The 25,707-nt window shown below is 40.9% G+C and overlaps 1 protein-coding gene across 2 annotated transcripts in view; it reads right to left on the bottom strand.

Annotated features, from left to right (window-relative positions):
- Positions 1–8,733: 8,733 nt before the first annotated feature.
- PDCD6IP (programmed cell death 6 interacting protein) overlaps positions 8,734–25,707 on the bottom strand; it is a 71,650-nt gene continuing 54,676 nt past the window's right edge. For both annotated transcript variants that reach the window (XM_061395811.1, XM_061395810.1), the window contains exons 12-18: positions 25,442–25,611; positions 21,025–21,273; positions 20,528–20,662; positions 19,313–19,407; positions 14,779–14,902; positions 13,159–13,367; positions 8,734–12,243 (exon numbers count right to left, since the gene is read on the bottom strand). In XM_061395811.1, the coding sequence (XP_061251795.1) occupies positions 12,069–12,243; positions 13,159–13,367; positions 14,779–14,902; positions 19,313–19,407; positions 20,528–20,662; positions 21,025–21,273; positions 25,442–25,611 (1,157 nt within the window). In that variant the 3' untranslated portion in view covers positions 8,734–12,068. The remainder of the gene's footprint in view (positions 12,244–13,158; positions 13,368–14,778; positions 14,903–19,312; positions 19,408–20,527; positions 20,663–21,024; positions 21,274–25,441; positions 25,612–25,707) is intronic.

Genomic DNA, 25,707 nt, shown 5'->3' with positions numbered 1-25,707 from the left:
AAGTTCTCATCTGTAAGAGACTCGGTTTTTCTTATCACATCTTCCTAGACTCACAACGCCTAGATGCCTCAGCTCATGGCCGGATATCAGCTTCAGAGCCTCATCACGGGGCCTCAATTACATTGTTAACAGTAACGGAAAAAACTGGAACCAATTTTAGAACAAGAGTTAAAAGAGGAATGAGAAAAATCCCTGCTGTGATCTTTTAAAGCATTAGTTGGGAAATAGTTCCCTCCTGTGGTCTAGGTGGAAATTGCCGCTCTTACCCAGAAAGCTTTCCAGTCTCTAGAGGTTAATACATTTTCTTGTGCTGCTGTGAACCAAATGGGCAGTCAGGTAAAGCCTAAGGACCTCTTCCTAAATTCATAAAGCAAAATGTATAGAATTACAAAGGGAACCAATTATATTTAGATTTATTTTCCAATTATTATAAACAAGTGGGGTCTATACTAATATTATATGTGCTTTTTTGACAGTAAATAACAAGACCTCATGGCAGGTCTATTTATCATAAGGGCAAAGTAGTGATGAGTATAAATGACATTTTGAAAAATCAGTGGCAACTGTAATATGATATACAAATACCTAAGATTTCGAGAAGAGATATATCACAGGTACCAGTAACACCACACTGGTCAGGATTTGACCTTTTGTTGTCATTTATAATTGAAGGAAATTCTGTATTTCAGTTGTGTGCATGCTCAGTCGCTCAGGCGTATCCAACTCTTTGCTATCTTATGGACTGTAGCCGCCAGGCTCCGCTGTCCACAGGGTTCTCCAAGCAAGAATACTGGAGTGGGTTGCCATTCCCTTCTCCAGGGGATCTTGCCAACCCTGGGATCGAACCCCATCTCTTGCATCTCCTGCATGGGCAGGTGGGTTCTTTACTATAGAGCCACCTGGGAAGCCATATTTCAGTGAGAGCTTAGTAAATACAAAGCTCCAAATTTTTCTCATTCTAGTAGAGGATTTGACTTCCTGAATTCCATCCCCTTGAGGACCCTTTGGGGTTATAGGGCCCAAGTAGTTTATCTACGTTAATTTAGTCTTGGAGTGGTTTACCCTCAGGAGGCATGGAGTTTACCAGTTTTGTAGTATTTCAGGGGGAAATGCTAGTGTTAGCTCCAGGGTGTGAGAACTGAGGAATCTGGACGAAATGGCCAGTGAAACAACACTACTCTGAAAAGCAAGACACCAGCTTCCTGTTGTATCCTGGCTAAACATGCCAGAAATGGAAGTGAATTACAGCCAAATAGAAATAAACCTGAAGCCACAGAAGTGCCAACACTTTCACCAAATTCTCCCCAAGTGATGGAGAGTTTGTGCTCGAAACCATTACAACAGCCAGCAGCACCTACCTGAGCAGGTGTTGGGGACGCTGCTCCTTTCCTGCCATCAGGGAGGCAGAGGCTTACAGCCCAGGGTCCCGCCCAGATTCACACAGGACCCGGCCCAGGTCAGGCTACTTCTACCAACCAGTCTTCAACCTCCGCTCAGTGTTGCCGGTAGTTTGTAAACTGGGGACTTTCGGGGTGAAATCAACAGCCACTGTGAGAAGGCCCCTGACCCCAGGAGACCCCAGTGAATGAACGCAGGGGTTAGTCAAGGACCCCAACTTGGAATGAAAAGTTGAAGGGGAAGCCTGTCCTCTGGGAAGGGCAGCTGTGAGCAGGACCCATGGGTTAGCCAAGGACTCCCCCCACCAATCGTGGAGAACGACCCAAGAGCATGACAACAAAGGACCCCTAGTCCAGAGTGTCTGACCCACTTTCCACAAGCCTCTCATCTACCAAGCAGTTCCACAGCACGTCCAGAGGCATCCCTTCTCCCTGCTGGGCTCCCCAAACCTCACGTGGCTGCACCTCTCCTACCCAAACCCTCTTGGGACCTCTGTTGCCAGCGGGGCTCCCTCGCTGCCACCCTTTCACACCCCTGGACTCCCCACACATGACCTTTGTCTAAACACTTGACTGCTGGGACTTCTCTGGTGGTCTAGCGGTTAAGAATCCGGGCTTTCCGTGAGCCACAACTGCTGAGCCCCTGCTCTAGAGCCTGCAAGCCACACCGAGTGATCCAGAGAGCCTACAGCCAGTGTTCTGCAATAAGAGAAGCCACCACCATGAGAAGTCTGCACAACAGTTGTCCTCACTAGAGAAAGCCTGAGTGCAGCAATGAAGACTCAGCACAGCCAAAATCAAAAAGAAAAGAAAAGAATTGTGAGGAATAATATAATTCAGAAGGAAATACAGAACATCTGAAAAAAAAAAAAAAATCCGGGCTTTCATTGCAGAGGTCATGGATTCGACCCCCGGTGGGAGAACTAAGATCCTGCATGCCACCAAAAAATGAATAAATAAACACTTCACTGCCCAACCGGCCCCGCCACTGCCTCCCTGCTACACACACACACAGACACACACAGGTGAAGAGGGGTCTCCCTTGGCCATCTAGACACAGCGGGAAGGGGTGGAGGAGATAAAATGGCTGATGGCAAGACTTGAGCTCATCTCCTGTCAGGAAAACCCCCAAGTGACAATTAACTGCTTAACAACCACAGACAAAAAAAGACTGGAACCTACCAAAAAAGTTCCCTAACTCCAAAGGCAAAGCCACAATGAGACAGTAGAAAGGGTGCTTTCACAATACAATCAAATCCCACACCCACTGGATGCGTGACCTGCAAACTGGAACAGAATTCTGTCGATGAGGTTCTCCCACAGGAGTGAGAGTTCTGAGCCCCATGTCACGCTCCAGGGACCCAGGGGTCTGGCATCGGGAGGAGGAACCCCGAAAGCACCTGACTTTGAAGGCCAGTGCAGCTTGAGTGCCACACAGAGCTAGGGGAAGCAGATTGAGAGACTTCATTGGTTTTTTGTGGGGTTTTTTTGGTTTTGCTTTTTATGGAGGTTTTTTGTTTGTTACCACACTGCCTGGCTTGTGAGATTTTAGTTCCCCGACGACCAGGGCAACCAAGGGATTGAACCCACAACCCCTACAGTGGGAGCAAGAAGCCCTAATCACTGGACGGCCAGGGAAGTCGCCAGAGACTCCACACTTGGAGGGCATACGAGGCACCTTGGGCACTGCGACTCAGGGCAAAAGCAGTGACTCCACAGGAGCCTGCGCCGTACCTACCTCGGGTCTTTGAGGGTATCCTGGGAAGGCACAAGCAGACACTGATGGTCGAGCCACGGGGAAGGCTCCTCAGCGTGAGCTCTCTGCAGACCGCCATTTGGGCGCTGAGACCTGGCGGGCACCCACAGCCCTTACTTAGGCTCCGGTGCGGGACCCTTCAGGCCCAACAACCAACAGGACGGGAACGCAGCTCCATCCATCAGCAAACAGGCTGCCTAAAGTCGTCCTGACCCCGCAGCTCTCTCTAAACAAACATATCTGACGTCCTGGCCCAGCCCACCAAGGGATGAAACCAGCCCCGCCCACCAGGAAGTCTGCAGGAGCCCCAGACCACGCCCATCCACTCCAGGGTAGTCACCAGAGCCAGAAGAGCTACCGTCCTGCGTCCTGCAGAACAGAGACCACAAACACAAGACGTGAAGCAAAACACCACAGAGAAATATGTTCCTGACAAAGGCACGGGATAAAACCCCAGAAGAACTAAGTGAGATGGAGACAGGCAATCTACCTGACAACGAGTTAAAGGCAATGATCGTAAAGATCTGAGCCGAAATCTCGGATGAACACAGTGGGAAGAACCAGCAGTGGTGTCCCATTGCCTCCGCTCTGCCGGCTCCTCCTGGATTCTTGACCATTCCAGGCCCTCCTCGGCCATCTCACCAACTGCAGGCTCTGTCTATGGCTGAAAACCTGTTTAATGTCCCAGGTCTCCCCCACAGCATGCAGTGGACTGGTCAGGACACTCTTTCTGAAGCAGGGTGTCCCTTACCTGCCTCACCTCGCTGTCCTTCCTAAGCAGGTCTCTCCCCAGGGTGCCCAGGCCACCCCATGAGGATAGACCGAGGGTCACCCTTACACCTGGGATGCAGGCTCCATCCCATTTCCCAAGGTTCTGAGACACATCCCCTTGTGTTGGCCTCTGGCAGAGCCTGGTTCCCCTCACTCACTAGAACCAGCTTTTACAGCATCGGTGCTTGGAGAAGGGGTGAGGGCAAGGGTGGGTCACACAGACTCACGTCTGTCAGCACCTGTCCTGAGTGTCCAGGTTTGTCTGTGAAGTCCAGAATGCTCTGCAGAGGCCCTTCTGACCTCTCCTGACCGGTGGATGTGGGCACTTTCCAGCAGCCCGCTGTGTGTTTGCAAGGGTGCAGCCCCTGGAAGCTAATGGGGAGTCTGCCTCACCCACTGAGTCTCCTTTGTTCTGAGCGCACAGCCCTGGGGGCCCTGGATTTCATTCAAGCCTATGGTTTCTCAGCCACCAACCTGCTGCCTCACAGGAATGAGCCACAAGGAGATGCAGACTCTTCTCCTGGGACCAAGTTGGAGCTTCATCCTTCAACATACACAGCTTCCAGTGGGCTCATTTCTAACATAGCATGACAGGCTTCCCCACAACTGAGGCAACCCCTTGGCCTGGGCCTTACATGGCATGACTGGGCTGGGGCCACTTTAGGATTCAAGCAGAGAAACATGAATCTCCTCAGCACTGTCTCACGGGTGCTTTATCTTCTCTCCATCCTGCCAACCGTATCTGACCAGCAGGTGAAAGTATTCAGATCACTCTTCTGAACACCAATAGAGGCTTCGAACCCAGTGACTCAGAGGTAAAGAATCTGCCTGCCAATACAGGAGATGCGGCTTCGATCCCTGGGTCGGGAAGATCCCCTGGAGGAGGAAATGGCAAACCCACTCCAGTATTCTTGCCTGGAGAACCCCATGGACAGAAGAACCTGGTGGGCTACAGTCCAGCAGGTCTCAAAGTCAGACACGATTGAACAAGAAGCTTCCAGGAGCCCTGCTATTTCTGCTCACCAGTTCTCCAGTGGGGCCTCAACCAATCCAAATGAATGCAGTGCTGTTATCAGAAGGGCCTTTCCTAGAGTTCTAGACTTCACAGACAAACCTGGACACTCAGACCATGGCTGCAACTATGAGTGGCATCAACATCCTTTGCTCTCCCAGAGATGGCCCAGATGCAGTAGGCAGCTATGAACTGAAGCTAGGCAGGACAGGTACAGAAGAAATGCCTATTGATTGAAGTCATTATTTCCAACTCTGAGGCCCATCCCACAGGGTGATGAGAAATTCAGTCTTAGTCATTACTGACTTCCCACACTAACACCCAAGGCAGTGGCAGGTCCTGGGTTACCATTCCATGCTGTCCAGCCTCATGGTCCCTTCAAATACAGAAGCTTCGCCTCATCTAGAGCATGATACCCTCTGGGCCCTCTGTGACCCTTCTAAAAATGCTGTCCTAAAACCTATCCCCTTGGGGATGTTGCTGCTTCCTTTAACTCCTGGCCCCAGAGACGCCAGCTTCTGCTCCCCACCCAGCAAACAACCCCTGGCTCAGAAACATGCAAAGCATTTAAGCTACCTTGTGGCACTGAGAGGAGGAAGAAGGAAATGGGAAAATTCCCACAAATTCATACTTAAACCTATAGTTGTTCCCAGTTCAATTTCACTCTCTCCTGGAATATAAATTCCTTGAGGGCACAGCTGTATTCCCAGCACATAGTCAACAGCCTTTTGATATTTAATTTTTAATTACTGGGGAGAAAAAAATGAATAGGTGAATGGATAGATGGATGTAAGAAATGAGAGCAAATGCCCTATAAAACAAAGATGCCAGAATTCCCTGATGGTCCTGTGGCTGAGACTCTGAGCCCCTCCAATGCAGGGGACCCGGGTTCCATCTCTGATCAAGGAACTAGATCCCGCAACAAAGACTGAAGACCCTGAGTGCCGCAACCAAGACCCAGTGCAGTCAAATAAAGAAATTTAAAAATAAAAAGACTCCAAGGGACAGGAGAAACTCTAGAAAGCCTTTAACTTTTCAGGTTTTTTTAAATTAATTCTTATTGAAGTATATAGTTGCTTTACAATGTTGTGCTGGTTTCTACTGTATGACCCAGTAAACCCACTCCTGGGCATGTACTTAGAGAAAACCACAATTCAAAAAGATGCATGCACCGCAGTGTTCATAGCAACACTATTTACAACAACCAGGACATGGCAGCAATCTAAACATCCGTCAACAGAGGAATGGGTAAAGATGTGGCACATATACACAATGGGATATGACCCTTTCGTTTTTGTGGATTGTTTTGGTGGGTTGTTTTTTTTTTTTTTTTTTTGGCCTTTAACGTTTCATCTCAGTGAGATCCCGGCTCCATCACCAGCCAGCCCCAGGAATTCAATCCTTCTGTGCCATTTCCTCCTGCCCTGCAAATTGTAATGAAATTAGTGGCCACCTCAATATTGACTGCTCAACTAGAATCAGTTGGTGGATCTGAAATGCTGAGAAGAAGGCCCAGATCGTGGCGAGCACTCAGCAGACGTGAGCTCTTTTCAGCAGCACTGACAGCACAGGAAGAGGCTGTCATTAGTTGCTCAGATCACAGGCGGCTGCTCAAAGAGCCCCAGCTCAGCTACTCGGCAGCCGTGTCACCACAGGCACGTTGCCCAACTTCTCCAAGTTGACTTCTCTGTGTAGAGTGAGTATGAATAAAAATACTAATTTCATGGGGTTCTTCTGCAACAAATGAATTCTTAGTCATTAGAACCAACAAGCACATAGATTGATGCTGAGCAAGTTGATACATGAAATGAGAGGAGGCAAGCGTGACATAGATGGAACACAGCAGCAGTGGATTAGAGACAGAAAGGTGAGTTACTAAAGAGTGCATCAGAAAGAAAAGATGAGATTTGAAATCATGGGACAAAGTTCCCCAAACTGGAGACAGGTGAAGACAGAGCATCACAGGTTACTAGGAGCAGAAGCCACTGGAGCCAAAATCTGGGAGAAAAACAAACTTGAGCATGAAACAGCTGTATTCATCATCATCAAAAACCAGAAGCAACCAAGCTAACAATCCAAAGGTCATAATGTAAGAATACTACTACATTAACGCTAAGTCCAAACACTGTTTACAAACATATATTAAAAAAAAAAAAAAACTCTGGCTGGGGATGGGAGGGAAGAAAATAGTAGTAGGGTTCCAAATTACTAGAAAAAAGAAAACATAATCCAAGCAATGAAAGATTGGAAAATGAAACAAAAAAATACTTACTCCAAACACACAAAATGTCACAAGATCACATAACTATATTAATAACTTAAGCCAAATTATAAATTAAACTTTCCTCTTGGATTACCAAAAAAAAACAAAAACAAAAAAAACCCATAACTAATACATCCAGAAAGAAAAAAACAGTGGTATTAACAGTATATATTAAAAAGTGAAAATGGAAGATGGTCATTACATATGAATCACATGGCTTAAAAATGTGTAGCGACTAAAACAGTTATAAATACAGGAAAACTTAAAAAGAAACACAAAGGTAATAGACTTGACCTATTTACCTGCTTCACTTGGTGTCATTGATTAAAAAGGACATAAGCAACTTTTAAGCGAAAAGGAAGGCTTTCAGGAGCCACAGAGCTGACACAAGCCAGGGTCCCTTGTGGGCAGAGTACTGAGGCAGACGACTTGGATGTGACCCAGATGGATAATTAACTACAAGGGCAAGATCAGTCAGTGGATGGGGACCCTCATTAGCAGGGGCCAGGAGCTCTCTGGGGGCACTGGCTCCAGCCAAGTTCACGTCTGCTTACGGGCAGTGCTCAGGCCAAGCCCACCCGCCTTGCAGTCCTAACAGCCCCAGCGCAGAGCTGCTTGTCGTTCAGCTGCAGATGAACCCCAGTTCCAGGGAGGGTCCGTTAGATCCCCATTTGTCCACCCACCACACACATCTAGGTTCCCAAGCCCCTCAGTGAGAACTTGGTGGTCTCCAACCTAGAAGCCAGGTAAGTGAAAACCAACCAACAAAGATTTTAAACGTATTAGGGATTCAGATTCTCAACTCATTCCTGGAGCTAGTTTGTTCAACTCCAACATAGTTGAGAGACATACAAAATCAACACATCCTCTGATAAACTGCCTATTCTGAGCTACACAGTAAAACAGCTACATCTGATCTCGAAACAAGGAAGCAGCAGGAAGAAAATAAGAAAATACAAATGTTTTCAAAGATGAACACATTCACCATCTCCTTTTCCCTGACCAATTGACCGTGGTAATCTTGCCAAACAATTCCAAAAAGTAACCCCCAAAATGACACCTGAGGAAGAGACTGTGCTATGCTGTGCTTAGTCGCTCAGTAGTGTCTGACTCTGCGATCCCATGGACTGCAGCATGCCAGGTTCCTGTCCATGGGGATTCTCCAGGCAAGAATACTGGAGTGGGCTGCCATGCCCTCCTCCAGGGGATCTTCCCAATCCCGGGATCAAACCCAGGTCTCCCGCATTGCAGGAGGATTCTTTATCAGTTGAGCTACAAGGGAAGCCTGAAGAAGAGATTACTCATCTGAAAGACCTGGGTTCAATCATAAGGGACATTTGAAAACCATGATCATCTACAAGGTTGACAGCTGTAAGAAAACACTTAAATACTGTCGTCTTTTCTGTAAGTCTCATGTGGTTAGTTCAAGTGGGTTATTTTTTAATTTCCCAACCCACTGTTCAATGAAGAAATTAAGAGAAATATAAAAGCTGAAGGATAAATATTTTAAATAAGAATTCATACTACAAGGAAGTAAAAATCTTTCAATTTTTATTTCTAAGATACATTTCATCTGGACCCTTTTCTTTACAATTTTCCCCCTAAGAGAAATGAATACAATAAAAAATATAATCCAACTACCAGCAATGTTTGTAACCAGAAAAGAATCTAAAATCTCTGGCGTGATAATATAGGATTTTTTTTAAAAAATATAAACTTCATACCAGAAATAAAGCCTGAATATTCTCTTTTTCTTTAAAAATATAATTTTTCCTTCTTTGCCTTTCCACGTAAATCTTATAACCATTTAGTTCTAAAGTCTATTTTTAAACTTGTAACTAAAATGCAGTTTTTCTCCTACTTTGTATCCTGTTCTGTACCGTGAAGCAACTAATAACTGCAGGAGTGTCACAAAAAAAAAAAAAGAGAGAGAGATGGCACTAGGTTGTAGCCAGATTCTTCTAAGACATACTGATCATTTTTAAAAAAAAAGCTCCCCATTAACAAATTGAAACCTACTTAACGACGTGCATTTTGCCATGTTTATGAAACTAGAAATTGTGTACAATGCACCTTTGCAAACTGTAAAGCTCTAATGGAAAACATTTCTTAAATCTGACTAGAAAGGTTGCTGACTGGCATAGAAAATCAGTGACTCTTTTTCTCTACTTACATTTGGGGAAAGGGAGACTAAAAATTGCAGAGAAGTTGGGTATACAGATCCCACAAAGATTGAGTGGCTTGCAGTGGCATATGACTATTATTCTTAAATGAGAATAAAGACGGAGGGGCACAGGAGTACACCATTATTTGACACCGGACTCAGAAATCAAGCCATCTGTCTCAAACTAAGAGTACGAAATAAGTTAGTTTTTTTCCCCACTTCAGACCAGCTTTTCAGATTACAGTCCATTTTAAAATAGCATTCCAAAGCCTTATAACGAAATTAAACAGGAATAGTGTGCTTTAGGAAATCAAACAGCCTAACTATAAACACAGGTACAACATACCTGAACCAGAGTGACACTCTCCTTCCTTTAAATAAAAAGCATTACCCGTAACTTTGTAGGGTATTTTCTGGAACATAGAAAGCAAAGGATAAAAAAGTGTGGCAACAAAAATAATTCCAGTGAGGGCTTCCTTCTTGTTAGGATGCAAAATAGACAAAAGAAAAACTTTCCATGTGCCACCTTAGTGGAACTAGACAGCTCCATGAAGACACGTCGAGCAATGAAGGACTGTGAAAACTTGGTCATCTGTGGACACAAGTGACCTAAACAAAGCATATGCATCCTGTAAAGGATGAGGGAACAGACGAGAGGGAATAGCCTTGGGTCTGCTAACAGAGCTGAGGGAGTCGGGTAGGCTGCCACGAGGGTATATGGAGACTCCTTTCCTAAAGTGTCTGAACTATCTTCCTGTGGCTCCGAGAACAAGCCCAGCCTAGCACAGGAAATGAGCTAAACAGCCTTGTAACTTCTCTTTTGGCCCTCTGACGCACTTACTCTTTTCTAATAGTGCCTTCTTTCCCCAAGAGAATATTCAGGCCAATTTTGTTTTTTGTTTTTTTCTGTATTAGTGAGAATTATAAACTAGCAATTTGGGATTCCCCTAATCTCACTGAGTATCTTCTGTTGGTGATGGTACCTTGAATGATGAGGAGGAGGAACTTAAGTGCCATTTACACAAGAGTCAAACAAGTCCATTTCATATTCTGATGATTCCATATTAATAGAAGTCAGCTATGATATGTAAAAAACTATTTTGCCAAGGTTTCAACTACTGAACTTTAAAGCAATTTCAGTATTGCATGTAAAAGTCATTTATACTGAAGTAACATGCCTTCATGTTTTCCACATACAACAACAAAGTAAGATTTTTTTAAATATACATATATTTTAAACCAATTAGCTCCCTTTACAATCACACCTTCAGCCCCACATTTAAAAATATAAACCCAAACTGTCAAATGAAAACAACAATGGACCAACTGACAGCATCATTTAAATGAAACAACAATTCAAGAAAAGGTTAGCATTAAAACTGTGAAAATAAGCATAAACAGATTCATTGGAACTCTGCTCAGATGTCTGGTATGTTCAGATATGAGCCTCACATAGAGCAGACCCCACTGGGACGTCAGACAACTCACTCCTTTCTCACTTTCTCATTCCACGATGCACGTCTGTGCATTCCACCAGGCAAGTCTCACTGAGGCTTATACAGCACTTAGTCATCCGAACAGCACAGACTAGTATTAAATACACAGCCTATTCCAGAATTGGCATATGCTCCCAACAATTGTTTTGTGTACTCCCTGAATTATAAAATAGTCCAATCTTTTAGGAGCATAAAAATGAAAGGGCTTATCATATCTATTCATACACATTGTGCATTAAATGTTACTAGGTTAAGACAGTAAGGTGAAAAAAAGGACAGAAGGGTACAGTAAATTTTCTTTAAACAATTCTATTACATTAGACAGTACTGTTAATGACATGTATTTATTTTAACCAGATTATGAAAAAAAGAAAAAACTTTTTACCAGAATTTGTATTGATTTCTTGGAGAAGTTAGTAATAAAACATTAAATATACATATTCACTTGAATATTTGAAGAATCTTTGGTAGCAATTGTGTTTCTTCCACATTATAAGATTTTTCAAAATAAGTGTCAAAATTAATTTACTAATCAGCATATGAAAGATAAACTATGGTTATTATTCTTTTGGTTTTCCTATAAGATATATTGAACCTGACTATTAACTTGAATTAATCATGCACTTAACACAGGACCTGTTTAACTTATGTACACATAAAATGAGAGACTAGTACCAGGAAGAAATTAGACAGCAATGAGAATCAATGACAAAGCATAACAATGACAACTGTTCTTAAGGAATTTATTTTTAAATTAAAAGATTTACAATGTTTTGATTATGCAAAATAGCGTAAGGAAAATCAAACCAAATCAATAAACCAAAAGAGAAAGATAACTTAGTTTTCTTGTATATCCATACTTAAACCATCGTTGTAAGCATCTGATGTTCCAATCACATACTTAAGTCTAATAATTTCAAACGTTTCACCGGTGGGTTTAATTTCTCATTTTCAACTTTTATGAACTGTAATGTAATTTACTTCAAATTCTATTATACTTAGTGTTTACACTGCAACAGCAGCAAATCGCCCAAGTACAATCAAGTGTGGAACTGGGGCACAGCTTCTAGCCGCAGACAGAAATTATACACTGCACTCAGTACAGTAGAGGATGTTATAGTAACCAGAGCGTAGAGTTTAGTACACTTATTGCAGGGTTGGTATTTCTTTCCCTTTGAACTGAACCAGCTGAGCTTCTGAGCTGACATATTACTGCTGTGGATAGTAAGACTGCTGTGGGGGCTGAGGGAAGGGGTATGAAGGCTGCTGGGGTCCCGGGTATGGAGCCTGCCCAGGGCTCTGGTGATACACTGGTGGATACGGCATATTATACTGGCCATACGCATAAGGATTGTAGCCCATGGGCATGGGCATTTGGCAATACCTGATGGGAAGAAGAACAAAAAAAAAAAAGCTAGATTGGTAAATCAAATACTAGAAAATGAACCATACAGTAATTATTCTAAAATGAAGTTTTTTTCAAGAAAATCATGTTTTCCTCTATTTCTCACTCTATTAGAGAACAGTGGAGAGAGAAAAAAACAGCTGTTCCAAGGTACTTCCTAGAAAAAAGAGTTCTATCCTGTTATTAATTGAAATGAAAGAAAAAAGTATTTAATACTACCCAAGTAAAGATTCTTGAAGGAAATAAGATTAAATATTCAACCATTACCAAGAATAAAAACAGAGACTCTTCATTTTACTGTGGCAATCTACGTACATTTCTGTTTTACAAGAGTCAATGTTAACTGTAATGCTCATAGATTTATACTGTTTTCACAGTTTTAACATTTGGAAGACACAACTTACTTACTAAGTCTGGAAGACAACTTAAAAGAAGTTAAATGTCTGGATTTTTAAGATTACAAAAATAACAAAGACAGCTGATCTTTAAGTATATGCCATAATTAGATAGATTCCTGGTTCAAGAGTTGATCGGAATGTCAAGACGTCAGAGTACAGGTATGTGAAGAAGGCTTTACCAGTCTTGCCAAGTCCAGGAAAGGCACCTATCTGTTTATCACCTAAACAAAGATGACCAAGGAAGCACATTCTGAATTCCTTACAGAAGGTATGTTTACTATAAACCCAACATGTAAAACTAAAAACATATTAAATAAACCGGGGAAATGGCTATTTAACTGCTCAAAGTGACTATAACTTACTATATTTCTATGTGAGCTGACAATGTAGCCTATATGACACCTCCATTCAGAGAATGGGTGACCTTTTTTTTAAAAGACTAACTAGAATTAGAAACATTAGCCAGTTCACTGGGCATACAGAGTTTCAGTCTTACCCGGGATACCCTGGATAGGTGGGGTACGGGGGTCCCTGGGCCTGAGGCAGGGGAGCTGAACCGGGAGTCTGTGATGGAGCTGGTACAGTGGTCCCAGAGCCTGCCGGAGCCGGGGCTGGAGCTAGAGCTGCAGCCGGAGCTGAAGCAGGAGTTCGATTTGCTGGCAGCACAGGAGGTGGAGGCCGGGCTGGGGGCTGGGGCTTAGTAGGCTGTAAGAAAAAGTTGGCACTGACTACAACACATGTCAGCTTTCTGTCAAATTGCTATCAATTAAAATGAATCAGAGCGTACAAGAAACTCCAGAATCCAACTGAATGTATTTCTAATTCCCATTCTTAAATGTGGGCTCACCATTCCAGGAATGTACCGTAGTTGAAAAATAATTCTCCAATTTGTGGATATTCCACAAATATCCACACTAGCACTGCTCTTTTCCTGATGCCCAATGTTTAATCATTTACTGCTCCCATCCGTGGTCACACATTTGAGGGAGGAGGAAGGAATGGGTGAGATAGTGTTTTTCTCTCTTATCTCCTCCTGGCCCCATGATTTTTCATACTAAAATCTCAAACACCAGAAAACCTAAAACAGTACTATCATAAATAACCATATAATTACCAATTAAATTCATTAATTATTAACATTTGGCCACTTTTGCTTTACCTATAATTATATTCTTATATTTACCTCTACATATTTACAGAACCATTTGAAAGTTAAGCTGCAAACTTAAGGACACTGGCCTTACACATTTCAGTATACAAGTCCTAATATTCTCCTACATAATCACGCTACCATTTCACCCTGAGAAAATTAACAGTTACTCCAAAATTAATAATTATTCCCTAGTATTACCCTACTCCAGTACTCTTGCCTGGCAAATCCCATGGACGGAGGAGCCTGGTGGGCTGCAGTCCATGGGGTCACGAAGAGTTGGACACAACTGAGCGACTTCACTTTTCACTTTCATGCATTGGAGAAGGAAATGGCAACCCATTCCAGTGTTCTTGCCTGGAGAATCCCAGGGACAGGGGAGCCTGGTGGGCTGCCGTCTATGGGGTCGCAAAGAGTCGGACACGACTGAAGTGACTCAGTAGTAGTAGTATTACCCTACATTCAAGTGTCCTTATTTTTCATAAAAACACCTATAAGAGTTTTAACCAAGATCCAATCGAGGTTCATGTACTGCATTTGATTATTATGAGTCTTTCCTCTCTTTTAATCCAGAAGCCCTCTCCATCTATCTTTTCTCTTTCTATAACATTCACCTTTAGAAAACCAAGCCAAGTGTCTCAAAGAATATTCCTGTTCTAGGTTGTGCAAGTGTTTCCTAACAGCACAATTTAATTTATGGTTTTATCACTGTCTTTGCTATAAACTGGAAGTTGGTTCCAAAGACTTCATTAGACTCAAGGTAAACATTTTTTAGCAAAAATTTATAAGTGATCCATGAATAAAGAATGCATATTCTTTATACTGCAAAACATCAGAAGGCTGGTCACCTGATCAAAGTGGTGACCACCAGACCTCTACCATGTAAAGTCTGTGTTACCCTTTACAGCTAGCAAATGTCACAAACACGTAAAACTTCCATCTTAAAAGGTCGGGCTGCTTACTGACCGGCATGGTTCTTGGTGCTGGAGTTGGTGGCGTTGGTGCGTGCCCCCCAGCTGGAGAGGACTGGTATGTGGGTGTTGGGATTGAAGGAGCACTAGGTTCTCTGGCAATGCTTTGTTGCAAGTCCCTTATTAAAGACAGAAGCATTAGAAATTAACACAATTTTGAAAACCAACACCTGCAAAATATCAGGTATTTTTCTTTCTTTTCTTCATGTATGAAACACAGAAAATAGAATCAAAACAATGATAGTATTTTAAAATATACTATATATTTCTGTTCTTGGCAAGAACTAATTGAAATCATCTTTCTTCCTACTACTGAATAAAATAAAGTTAGTTTTTGTTCTATTTCTGAAGACAAGGGGAAAAAGTAAACTTTTCCAGAGCCCATAATTATAGCCAGAGTAAGGGACACGTTAAACAAAGCAAGTGGCCCTTAGAAACTGCCCTCCCTCTAGTAAGAGGTCAGCCCCTAGATGATGAGAAACTCCTAATAAAAATCTAAAAATGATCAGAAAACTACAACTGTTCACAGTCACCTGCCTAATATTTTAATCACTGTATATCAGTGTTCACAGAAAACAATGGAAATTTCTTGATGCAAATTTTCTGAAGATATCCAAAACATGGCACTGAGACATTTTATGTTAAAAGATACCTCACATAAGGTAATGTCATTAAAGACAGATGTTTAAAGCACCATTAAAATACAGTATCAAAATTTTTTTAAAAATTTAAAGACTCCTCTGACAATAAATTGGAATCTATCCCCAAATCCCGATAAACAAAATACTAAGGTAAAATACACTCTTATGAAACATTTGGTACTGTGCTGATTCACAAGCTCGAAACAACACACACGACACGCCCTCAAGTGTCTGTGGCAGGCCCTGCTGTCCTGATGGAACAACTCCAGCAAGTGTCCCCAGACCACACTTTGACTCTCAAAAACAATCCCAGGTGAAAGATAAACTAGACACACAAAACTGACAGACCACCATCTACAAATTCTCACTCCACCATCACACCCACACACAGACACTATACTATTCTTTCCTATGAACCTGTCCAGAGCTTCCTGATCAGAAATAACCCAATCCAAATGCTCATTTTTATTTTCTCCCTTTTTACACAAAAAGCATACTTTACACTAGTCTGTAATCTTATTTTTTTTAACATAAATTATTCATCTTAGAGATTTTTGTATACTGGTAAATAGAAAACATCCTTTAAAAAAAAAGCTGGATTAAATAATGTATGGGTCTGCAATTCGGAACTTACTGGGTCCCACAAAAGGGCTGCCCCACTGTGCACTCCCGCAGTAGAATGAGACTTGCTCCCCAAAGTGTGCCAATAAAGCATGCTATCAAACTTCCAAATTTTTGACAGTCTGAAAAATGCCATTTCAGAGTAATTTCAACTCATATTTATATTGAATGAGGGGAGGTATTTTTTCATATGCTTAACAGTCACTTTTATTTCATCTGCAGAATTTCTGTTCATATCCTTTGCCAATTTTTCTATTGGGTTTTTTTTTCCTCTTCATTAGTATCTCAGAGTTCTTTATAAATTTGGTAAATTTGCCTTTTGTCCCGGGAACAGGTTTCAAACAGTTTCCACCAGCTTATTACATTTTAACTCTGCTGATCATCTTATGATGAACTTACTCTTTTTTCTTTAATGGCTTCTGGATTTTACATCAGAATTACAAAGACCTTTCCTATTTCAGCTTTACTAAAAATTTCTCTCGTTTTCTTTTCATTTTGTTTCATTTTATACATTTCAAGTATGATCTGTTTGGAACTTACTCTGTTGTAAAAATAACTTTTGTTTCCTAAATAACTAGGCACTTGTCTCTTAACTTCTATGATTTAGGATTTTTTTTTTCTTAAAACACTAACTTCACATAAGGATTTAAATCTATTCCTATCTTCTGTCTTTAGTCTAATCATGTGCCAGTACCACTGTGTTTTAATTAGAGACAATATTACATATATTAAAATCTGGTAAATTAGTTTCCATTACTATTATTTTTATGCAGTTTTTCCTGGCTATTCTTGCTTTTTTCACCTTGAGCTTTAGAACAACTTGTCTACTTTTAAACGAAAATGTGGTTTTTTTAAATCAAAATTATGTTGAATGGATAAATTTATTTAGAACTGACGTCTCATCCTATCTAAGGACATGATATGTCTTATAACTTGCTCAAATCCTCTCTTGTGTCCTTGAATAGTGTTTCAAAGCTTTCTTCATACAGGTCTCATATATGACAAATCTATTCTTATGTATTTTACTTTCTCATGACTATTTAACTGAGGTCTTTCCCTCCATTGTATCTTCTATGTCTTTACTTGTATGAAAGCTATTGATTGCTACAAATTATTTTTATAATCACCAATTCTCTTTTTATTTGCAGAGTTTAGCTGCTGATTCTTTTAGGTTTCCCAGATGTACGATCATAAAGTCTGTAAGTAGTGACAGTTTACAATTCTTGTATCTCTAATTGCCTTTGTCTAATGGTGCTGGCTGGTACTGCCAATATAGTACTGAATATCAGCACTAATAGCTGGCACTTGTCTTTAGGGGGAATGTTTATAGTTTCTCCATTAACTTTCTCACACTTTTTCGTCATCTATGAAGATCATCTTTTTCTCCTTAGATGTAAAAATACTAAACCAATCACTGTATTCATGGAATAACCACCCATTCCTCCTTGGTCATGGTCATGTTCCTTCATTAATTAATATACTGGAGAATATGGAGAATATGAACAGCAAGCATTTTATTTAGAACTTTCACATCCATATTCATAAATAAAACTGGTCCGAAGACTGCTCTGTTTTACTCTTTTCAGATTTACCTACTAGTAAAACTAATTTGGGTTTGTATTTAGCCTCTAAAACCGTTTTTTAAAGATTTTAATTATTTGCTTTTTAAAGGTGTAGTAGAAAAACTGGTAACAAATGGCCCTTCTATCTTGGGGCTGGAAGGAAGTAGCTCTTAAGTTCTCCCCATTCTTCTACAGGAAACTGTTTAAGCATGGACAGATGAGAATAATGGTCAGCTCATCTGAGGGGCTCAAGAAAGGCTCCTGAGTATAATAGTCTCTGGGTTCTTCATATTCATCACTGATGACCACCTGACTTTGAATATAGCTGAAGGACAGGCTGGCCGGATATAAAATCTTTGTCTTATATTTGCTTTCCTTGAGTTTCAATAGCAATCATTCCATTCTCTTCTAGCATGCAGTGCTGCCAGCCTAAGTTTTTTTCACCTTTTTATAAACGGAGCTGATCCGTCTGCCTGACTGCCTTAAAAGGATTCTGCCATTTTCTTTTTTAAAGAATATTTATTTGGCCAGACCATGTGCATGTGAGATCTTAGATCCCCAACCAGGGATCAAACCCATTCCCCCTGTGTTGGGAGCACAGAGTCTTGACCACTGGGCCATCAGGGAAGTTTTGTCATTATCTTTGAAGGCTAATAATGTATATGCCTTAATACAAATAAGTGTTAACAGTTCTTACTCATTTTTCCTGACCAAATGATGCATACCCTTTCAACAGGACTTATTCTAAGAATATTCTTGAGTAATATCATTAAGTATTTGTTCTGTTCACTGTTTGGGATTTTCTTCTTTGAAGGGAATTCAGTTTTACATATGTTAGATCTTCTTTGCCCAGCTTCTCTACTTTTAATCCTGTTCCTTGCTTTGGTTTCATTTTCTTTGATTTCTTCTTTGCTACTCTTTGCTCCTGTGTTTTCTTCACTCTTTTCTTGCTTTGGCTCCTTCTCATTTCATCTCACATTCGTGATAGTTTTGTTCTCTTCCAATTGTGTCCTAAACCCTGACACTTCATATTTTATGACCTCTTGTTTTCCTACCATCTTCCTTGAGTACTGGCTTTGTTTGTGGTAATCCTTAGTGAGTCTTTCCTAACCTTTGTTTTAAATTCACAGTAAAATTTTCACCTGTTCTGTGACAATGTTATTCTGGTGAATGTTCATCTATCAGTTTTGTTAAATTTTGCTCTCTTTCTCATCTTAATGGGTATCAATGCTGAGTTAGCGCTCCATTACTCCACACAGAGTGAGTCTTATGTTGCTTGCCCAGTAGGCCCCTACAGAAAGTGATTTTGCTGACATTTTCTGAGCTATAAATCCTCTCTCCCTCGTGCTGTGCCTGCAGTTTCATTTAAGGAACCCATCTGCCCCTTCAAGGTAAACTGCCCGTGTTTATTGGCACTCCCTGAGCTCTGTCACCATGAGCTGTGCTGTCATCACTTCTGTGACATCACTATTCTCCCTTCATCTAGAGTTTGTGCTCCTTTACATCCTGTTGTTCTTGAAGCATGTAGCTGGTTGCTTGTTGCTTTGTAAACCACCACAGAGGAAATGAAGGAAATTAACTCACACTGCCAACCCACCACAAGAGTATCCACATGTGATTTTTCTAAAAGAGGTAGCAAGAATATGATTTTTTTTTCCAAGAAAAATACTTCAGAAGTATAATTTGATAGAGAAAATAAACTTACTTTAAGAGTTCATCCCTTTCTGTCTTCCGTGCAAACACTATATCACTGCATTTGTTCTGGAACCTGACAAGTATTTCAGTCAGCTCATTGTAAAACTACAAGCAAAGAACAAACATAAGTGATAAACCAGAACTATTTTTAATCTAAGAGGAACACAATGTAAAGCTCATTTGTCAATAACAGTTAAAGAACTAAAACCCTATGCATGAGAGACAGTCATACCACTTAAGTCCAGTAACTTATTGTTAAATATGACCTAAAATATTTTGAAAAAAATAAATACTCGTTAGAAAGTGCTGTCACCAAAAATTCAGTGACAAGTTAAGTTTCATGATCGTGAACAAGTTCCCAATTCCTAGAGAAAAATCAACTACTTAATAAAACAACCTATTTAAGTGGAAACATTAGATTTGCACGTTCACTTCAGAAATGCAGGCATCATTTCAGAAACTTTTTGAAGAATTTCCAAAAGCACTCTGGAGAGTTTTCTCAGCTTACCTATTTCAACAAAGCATTTTAAATCAAATTAAAATGGCATTTTACTATCCTCTCTCTTTGGAAGGTTTCGGCAGTATTTCTGTGCTCTCTTTAGAGGGTTTTACATCATACCTACTGTATTAAAATCAAGATAACTTTATTCAGTCATCATTGTGGAGTTAAAGTACCAAAAGGAATTATGTATTTTAAAAACTTAAAAAATCACTTACTCCCCAAAACTGGTCAAACCAAATATAAGCATTTCCCCAAAATATTTAAAGGAAAGGCTAGAAAATACTGAAACATATTCAGTAAGCACTCTAAAGACACAAGCATATCACAAATCTATCATCACCTAAACCATCAGCAGAGGCTATGAAGGTCATACCAGCCCCTTCCCCATCACGTATCAGCTCTGACTACTACTCCTATTCCCTCATAATTCACTCAGACTGGCCGACTTTCTATCATGTAACAAAGCATTGCTGATTCTCGCTAATTCCTGCTACCTGAAATGAATGTCTACGCATACTCATTCTGCAAAGTTCCCATGAAATCCACCACCTTCATTAAGCTTTCTCCCACTTGTAACAAAGCTCTCAGGGGCCAAAGTAATGAAAGCTAAGGCATTCAAGATGAAGAATGATTTGGTCCAACTGGAAATACCAATTAACTTCTCAAACTATATCCTCACGTCCACACTGGTCAGTTAGCTCTTATTTTTTTTGTGCTTCATACCTTTGTGCCCTCCTTCAAATTAGCCACAAGTTCAACAAAGTTGTCATACGCAGCAGCTAAATTCTTCAAGACTTCTTCTCTTAAATTGGCTTCGTTGTTAGACTGTTTCATTTTTGAAAATTCCTGGTGTGAGACCTTATGAAAAGAAAGATTTATGCAGTTATATATATTTATGAAATTAATATAGCTCATGACATTTTTATTGATACTTTTCCAACTATGAAAATCACCTATGATTATATTGAGTTATTATTAGATATTTACCTAATATATTCCCTTTGGAGTAGCACAGTACTTTATAGCTTTCCATTAGTAAAATTACCCCAAATTCAGTGGGCATGAAAATATAACCAACAGTTTACAGTTTTCTATTAATATGGAATACTTGCCAAAAACACAATCCTAAATGGACAGATTTAGTCCAGACTATCCCTCCTGTATACAGATTATCCCTTAATTTTTTAAATAAAAATCTTACTGAAGTATATAAACTTTACCTGAATATTTTTAAGAAGATCTTCCTGTTTCTTTAGAGATTCCTGGACTTTAGTTGTGAGACCCCCATAGATTCGATCCAGTTCGGTAACAGAAATAGCTTCTTCGTTTATCACACCATCTTGAGCCAGAGCAGTCAGAAACTTGCTTGTCATGTCAAAATTCACTGATTTCAGGTCGTTCTCCAGCCCCTCTCTTTCCTTCTTTACTTCATCAAGATTTGTCAATAAGGATTTTAAGACATTCACCACCTATACAAATTTTAAAAACTTTTAGCTGAATTGCCAAAAAACCTTAAGCCAATTACCAGAAGGGAATGATACAAAGGTTCACCAGGGTCAGGGAGAGATGATTTCTCAGAGAGCCAAATGTAATTCAGACAGCAGGTTCACTTACATACAGACACTGCTGTACCTTCAGTGGATTCAGCCTGCAATGGCAGCAGCAATAATGAAAACAGATTTACTGAACATTTATCATGCGCCAGGCACGGTCCTACACACTTCACAGATTAAACTTAATGTACTTCTTACAATATCCCAGAGTATGTATTTATTACCTCTATTCCACAGATGGAGAAACTGAGTCTCAGAAAAATTAAGTCACCTGCCTGAGGTTACACAGCTACTAAAGGAGCAGAGGTGAAACCTGAGACCTGCGTCTGCCTGACTCCAAACCACTCTCTAACCACGTTTATACTTTACTGCGTCCTCACCATGATGTAGAGGAAGGTGTGTTTTGTCAAGAGATACCCTATTTTGCCAACATAGTGAGACTGAGAGAAGGAGACATGGAGATAAAAATAGAGATAACGATACATGGAGACAGCACTCAAGAGAGAGAGAGAGAAAGCTCTAAATCATATGCTGATTTTAAATCCTGGGAGAGAAAGAAGGGGTAGGTCCTATCTCTCTTCACATCGTGAGTTCTGCCTCTCATTCAGTCCAGGCAGTCTCTGCCTAACAGCCCCATGATTCATAAATGCCTAACACCCCTATGTAGTAACAGTGTTTCAGGGTTCAAGTGCCCTCTAAGACCCTTGTGAGCTGCTCCCTTTCACTCACAGCTCTTCACACTTCACCTGGGCGACCCCAAGCCCCCATTCTGCTTGACTAAGAATGCTCAGAGCAAGAAAGTGGGCAAAGAAGGGACAGTCCAAGAACCCCATCTCCAGCCCTGACTCGCTTCTTACCAGCAGCAATTTCAGCTCCAGAGATCTCCTCACCTACTGCCCGTGCCTAAGCAGCTCTGCCCTGCTCTGCAGTCCCTGGCCTTAGTCATCAGCTCCGTGATGAGAGGGTCCAGAGCGACCTTCCCATGTGAAAACCAAAACCTGAGGAAAAGCCTCAAGTTTCTTCCACATTTCAGCCTCTGGTAACCACCATATCTCCTAGGCATCCTATCTTAAATGCAGAGTCTCTTAACATGTTCTAACATGACTCACAGAGGTCCAAGAAGCATCAAACCACAGACACTCTAAAAGGAAGAAGAGGACAAAGAGTCACGGCTGGATAGGCACAGCAAAGTCTATTAAAGGGGCCTAGTAGAATCTGACGTTAGACAAGCTGGTCAAAGTCTTGCTTGCAAATGACTTCCAGGACATATCGTTAAATGAAAAAAGGTACAAAAGCATACACATTGTATGTCGCATTTTCAATGAGAAGGGAAATCAGAATATAAAGCTATACACACACATAATGTATTATGTACATCTGTGTGCATAGGTATTTTTCACAAAAATAAAAGCACTAAACACAGACCAGACAAAATGAATACTGTTACGTGTAACAGCAGATGGGAATAAGGTGGAAAGAACAGGGGTGAGAGTTCTCTGCAGGAACCTTCTGAACCGTGAACATTCTTCTACCCATCCAAAACACAAAATTAAATCAAACCTTCAATACAGAAACGAAGGAATCTAGCTGTCCACCACAGTGAAACATGACGACATAGAAAAAAATACTTCAACTCTGATTATACTCCCTTAGTGAATATCATGGGCTTAGTTACTATATAACCAAGGGCAGTTTACCTGGAAAATTCATCTGCAAAACAAGAATAATAATAGTACCTTTATGTCAGGACAGTTGTAAAGACTGAAGCAAGTCCATATAAGTGCTTAATGTAATTTCTAACACAGGCCAAGTGCTCCATAAGTAGGAGCCATTATTATTAACTGTTGGTTATGTCTCACGGTTTAACTCTCTACTTTGCGTGCACTGTGGACTAAAGAGTCTTAAGCATATAAGCACTCAGACAAGAACAGAGGAAAAATGAGGAACAGACCAAGAATTAAAGTATCCTTTATTCTGCTGAATTATAAGGATTTCTATAATCATGTAACACAGTTTGTGTTGGGGGATACAGTAGCATATAAATTCAAAAAGGTTTTGATAGCTTTACCTGTTGGTAAATTGATAATGGAATCTCAACCTTGACTTTAACCCTATGTGAAGTTGCTTGGCCATTAGGAAAGTAAGAAATGTCATTTTCTTCTATACGTATGTTATGCCTAACAGAAGTTCGAAAATTTTATAGAAATGAAATAAAGCTAGGGGAGAAATAGGAATATGCAGAATTAATTAAAAAAAATAGTCTAGTAAACAAAGCTGAAAGTCAGGAGTATCTTGAAACAGATTGTCTTATATAGTATAGAAATGAACATCCTCTCAGTACCTAAAAACAGCTGCCCAAACAGAACAAAGATAAATAACTAGATAGTTAGCCTCTTCAGAATGAAAGAAAAAAACAGCCCTACCCATTATGCTTGGACCTCTTAATAAAACATGTACTTTGTATCACGTTAATAATCAGCAATTCAAATGGCTGTTTCTCATAAAAACTCTGGCTAAAGTGTCATCAACTATGGTGACAACTATCTGAAGGAGCTTTAATAAACAAATGACGCTTCCCTTTTCTGATAAAGACACATATTTAATGAATATATAGAGCACTGAAAATTGTTGGTTACCTCCATGCAGAAAATCTAGTTTCAATAAAATAACTTCATATTGATTGTCAAACTTTTCTTCCCCTATGTAATACCGTTCTGGATTAACAGAGCAGCTATTACAAATTAAAAAAAAAAAAAAAAAAATTTTTGCTTTTCTATAGAAAGCAGAATCAAAGAACGAAAGCCATGTAAGTTCCGAGTCGTGTATGTGACACTAAAAAGAAAAAAGGGGGGACATTAAAGAGAGTTCTCCTAAAATCAAAAGAAGTCAGAACATGCTGCTGTTCTATAGGTGTGCAGTCTCTTCTTTACAAATTTAATCTTTCAACCACCTTCCTTTTCTCCTCGACGCCCTGAAAGCATCTGACTTCAGAGTGGTCGTTCTCTCTGGCCCCCAACCAGAGATGCAGGTTCTGTGCATATCCCCTGACACTGTTTTCCCTTCACCTCAGGGGCTGGTTTCCACTCAACCTCTGGTAGCTGCTCTGCACACACACACTCAATATTCTCGGATCCTACTCTTGTTCACCTTTCTGCCTGTCCACTGTTCTCATAATGTGCCAATGTCCTAAGAAGCCTCCTAGGCAAGGGGCTCCAAATGCTGGAACGTTCAGAATTACGTCACCTAAAGCCCTCACACCTCTCAGTTTCTACCATGTATCCCAGTTATCTCTGTGTATGTCTCCTCTTCTACGCCTGCTTGTGAATGGGGAGTGCGGGCTGGCCATCGTGTGTACCGAGCGTAGTGCCTTACACAGTAGATGCTGTCCATTAAGCCTTGGCTGAATGAATACATGAAATGCTTCTGAGCAAAGACAGGTAAGAAATGACAATGATAACTTCTGAGAACTACTGTCACAGGAAATTCACCTTTTTTAAGAAGCTTTCGGCAGTATCTCTTGCCCTTTGGCTTACTTTCCTGTGTGCTTCAGGGCCCCTATCTCACCTCACAGTGATCAGTCACACCCATCCCCTTAGGGTCTCAGCCAATCACGCTCCCATGAGCCTGTAGCCAGTAGAAATATCATGCCAATGTGATCCACTTAACATGCACACCTTGACAACCCTCCCTTCAGAGGTAGTCCCAGAGGAATATGGTAGAAGGCAGTATATAGAAAGATGCAAGAAACAAAGAATCTGTTGTCAGAGGAGTATCTGGCCAATCCAGTCCTTCCACCCCAAGGAAGCGCCTGTACTTCCAAGTTGCTCCCTTTTACCAAATGTGAATTAAACACTGTGAATATATACAGTACCGAGTTCACAGAGGAAGCATTCAATAAATGGATAGTAATATAACGTTCACAGTGTATATGTATCATGTTGCTCTAAACACAAGCACCTCAATGTACATCATCATTTTTAAAAAAAAAGGTCAGTAAGAAAAAACTGGGCAATTCACTGTATGTAATAGCTTGAACATAGTTGTCAGAGCGGCTGCCCACCCACACCAAAGTGCACGTCCTCACCTCACTGCCCTGCATTGTCTTCGCCGGGTTAGCAGAAGGGATGGCGGCGTTCAGCTCCGGCTCCGGCTTGCACAGAAGCACAATGGTGTCTCGGTGAGCCTGGTAACGCTCCTTCACCTGTCCATCTGCGTGCACAGCTTTATCCAAAGTGATTCTGAAGTTGTTTCCCTCTGTGGAAGAAGAAAAAAATGTTACCAGAGCACAGTAACGATTTTAACAGTGAAGTACATAAGCTGGTTGTACTTTCAATTTTGTTCTCCAATTTT

The sequence above is a fragment of the Bos javanicus genome, chromosome 22 (genome assembly GCF_032452875.1).
Source record: "Bos javanicus breed banteng chromosome 22, ARS-OSU_banteng_1.0, whole genome shotgun sequence".
Classification (NCBI taxonomy): Eukaryota; Metazoa; Chordata; class Mammalia; order Artiodactyla; family Bovidae; genus Bos; species Bos javanicus.
Note: the sequence above shows the minus strand (reverse complement) of the source record. Positions and strands in the feature narration are given on the sequence as shown.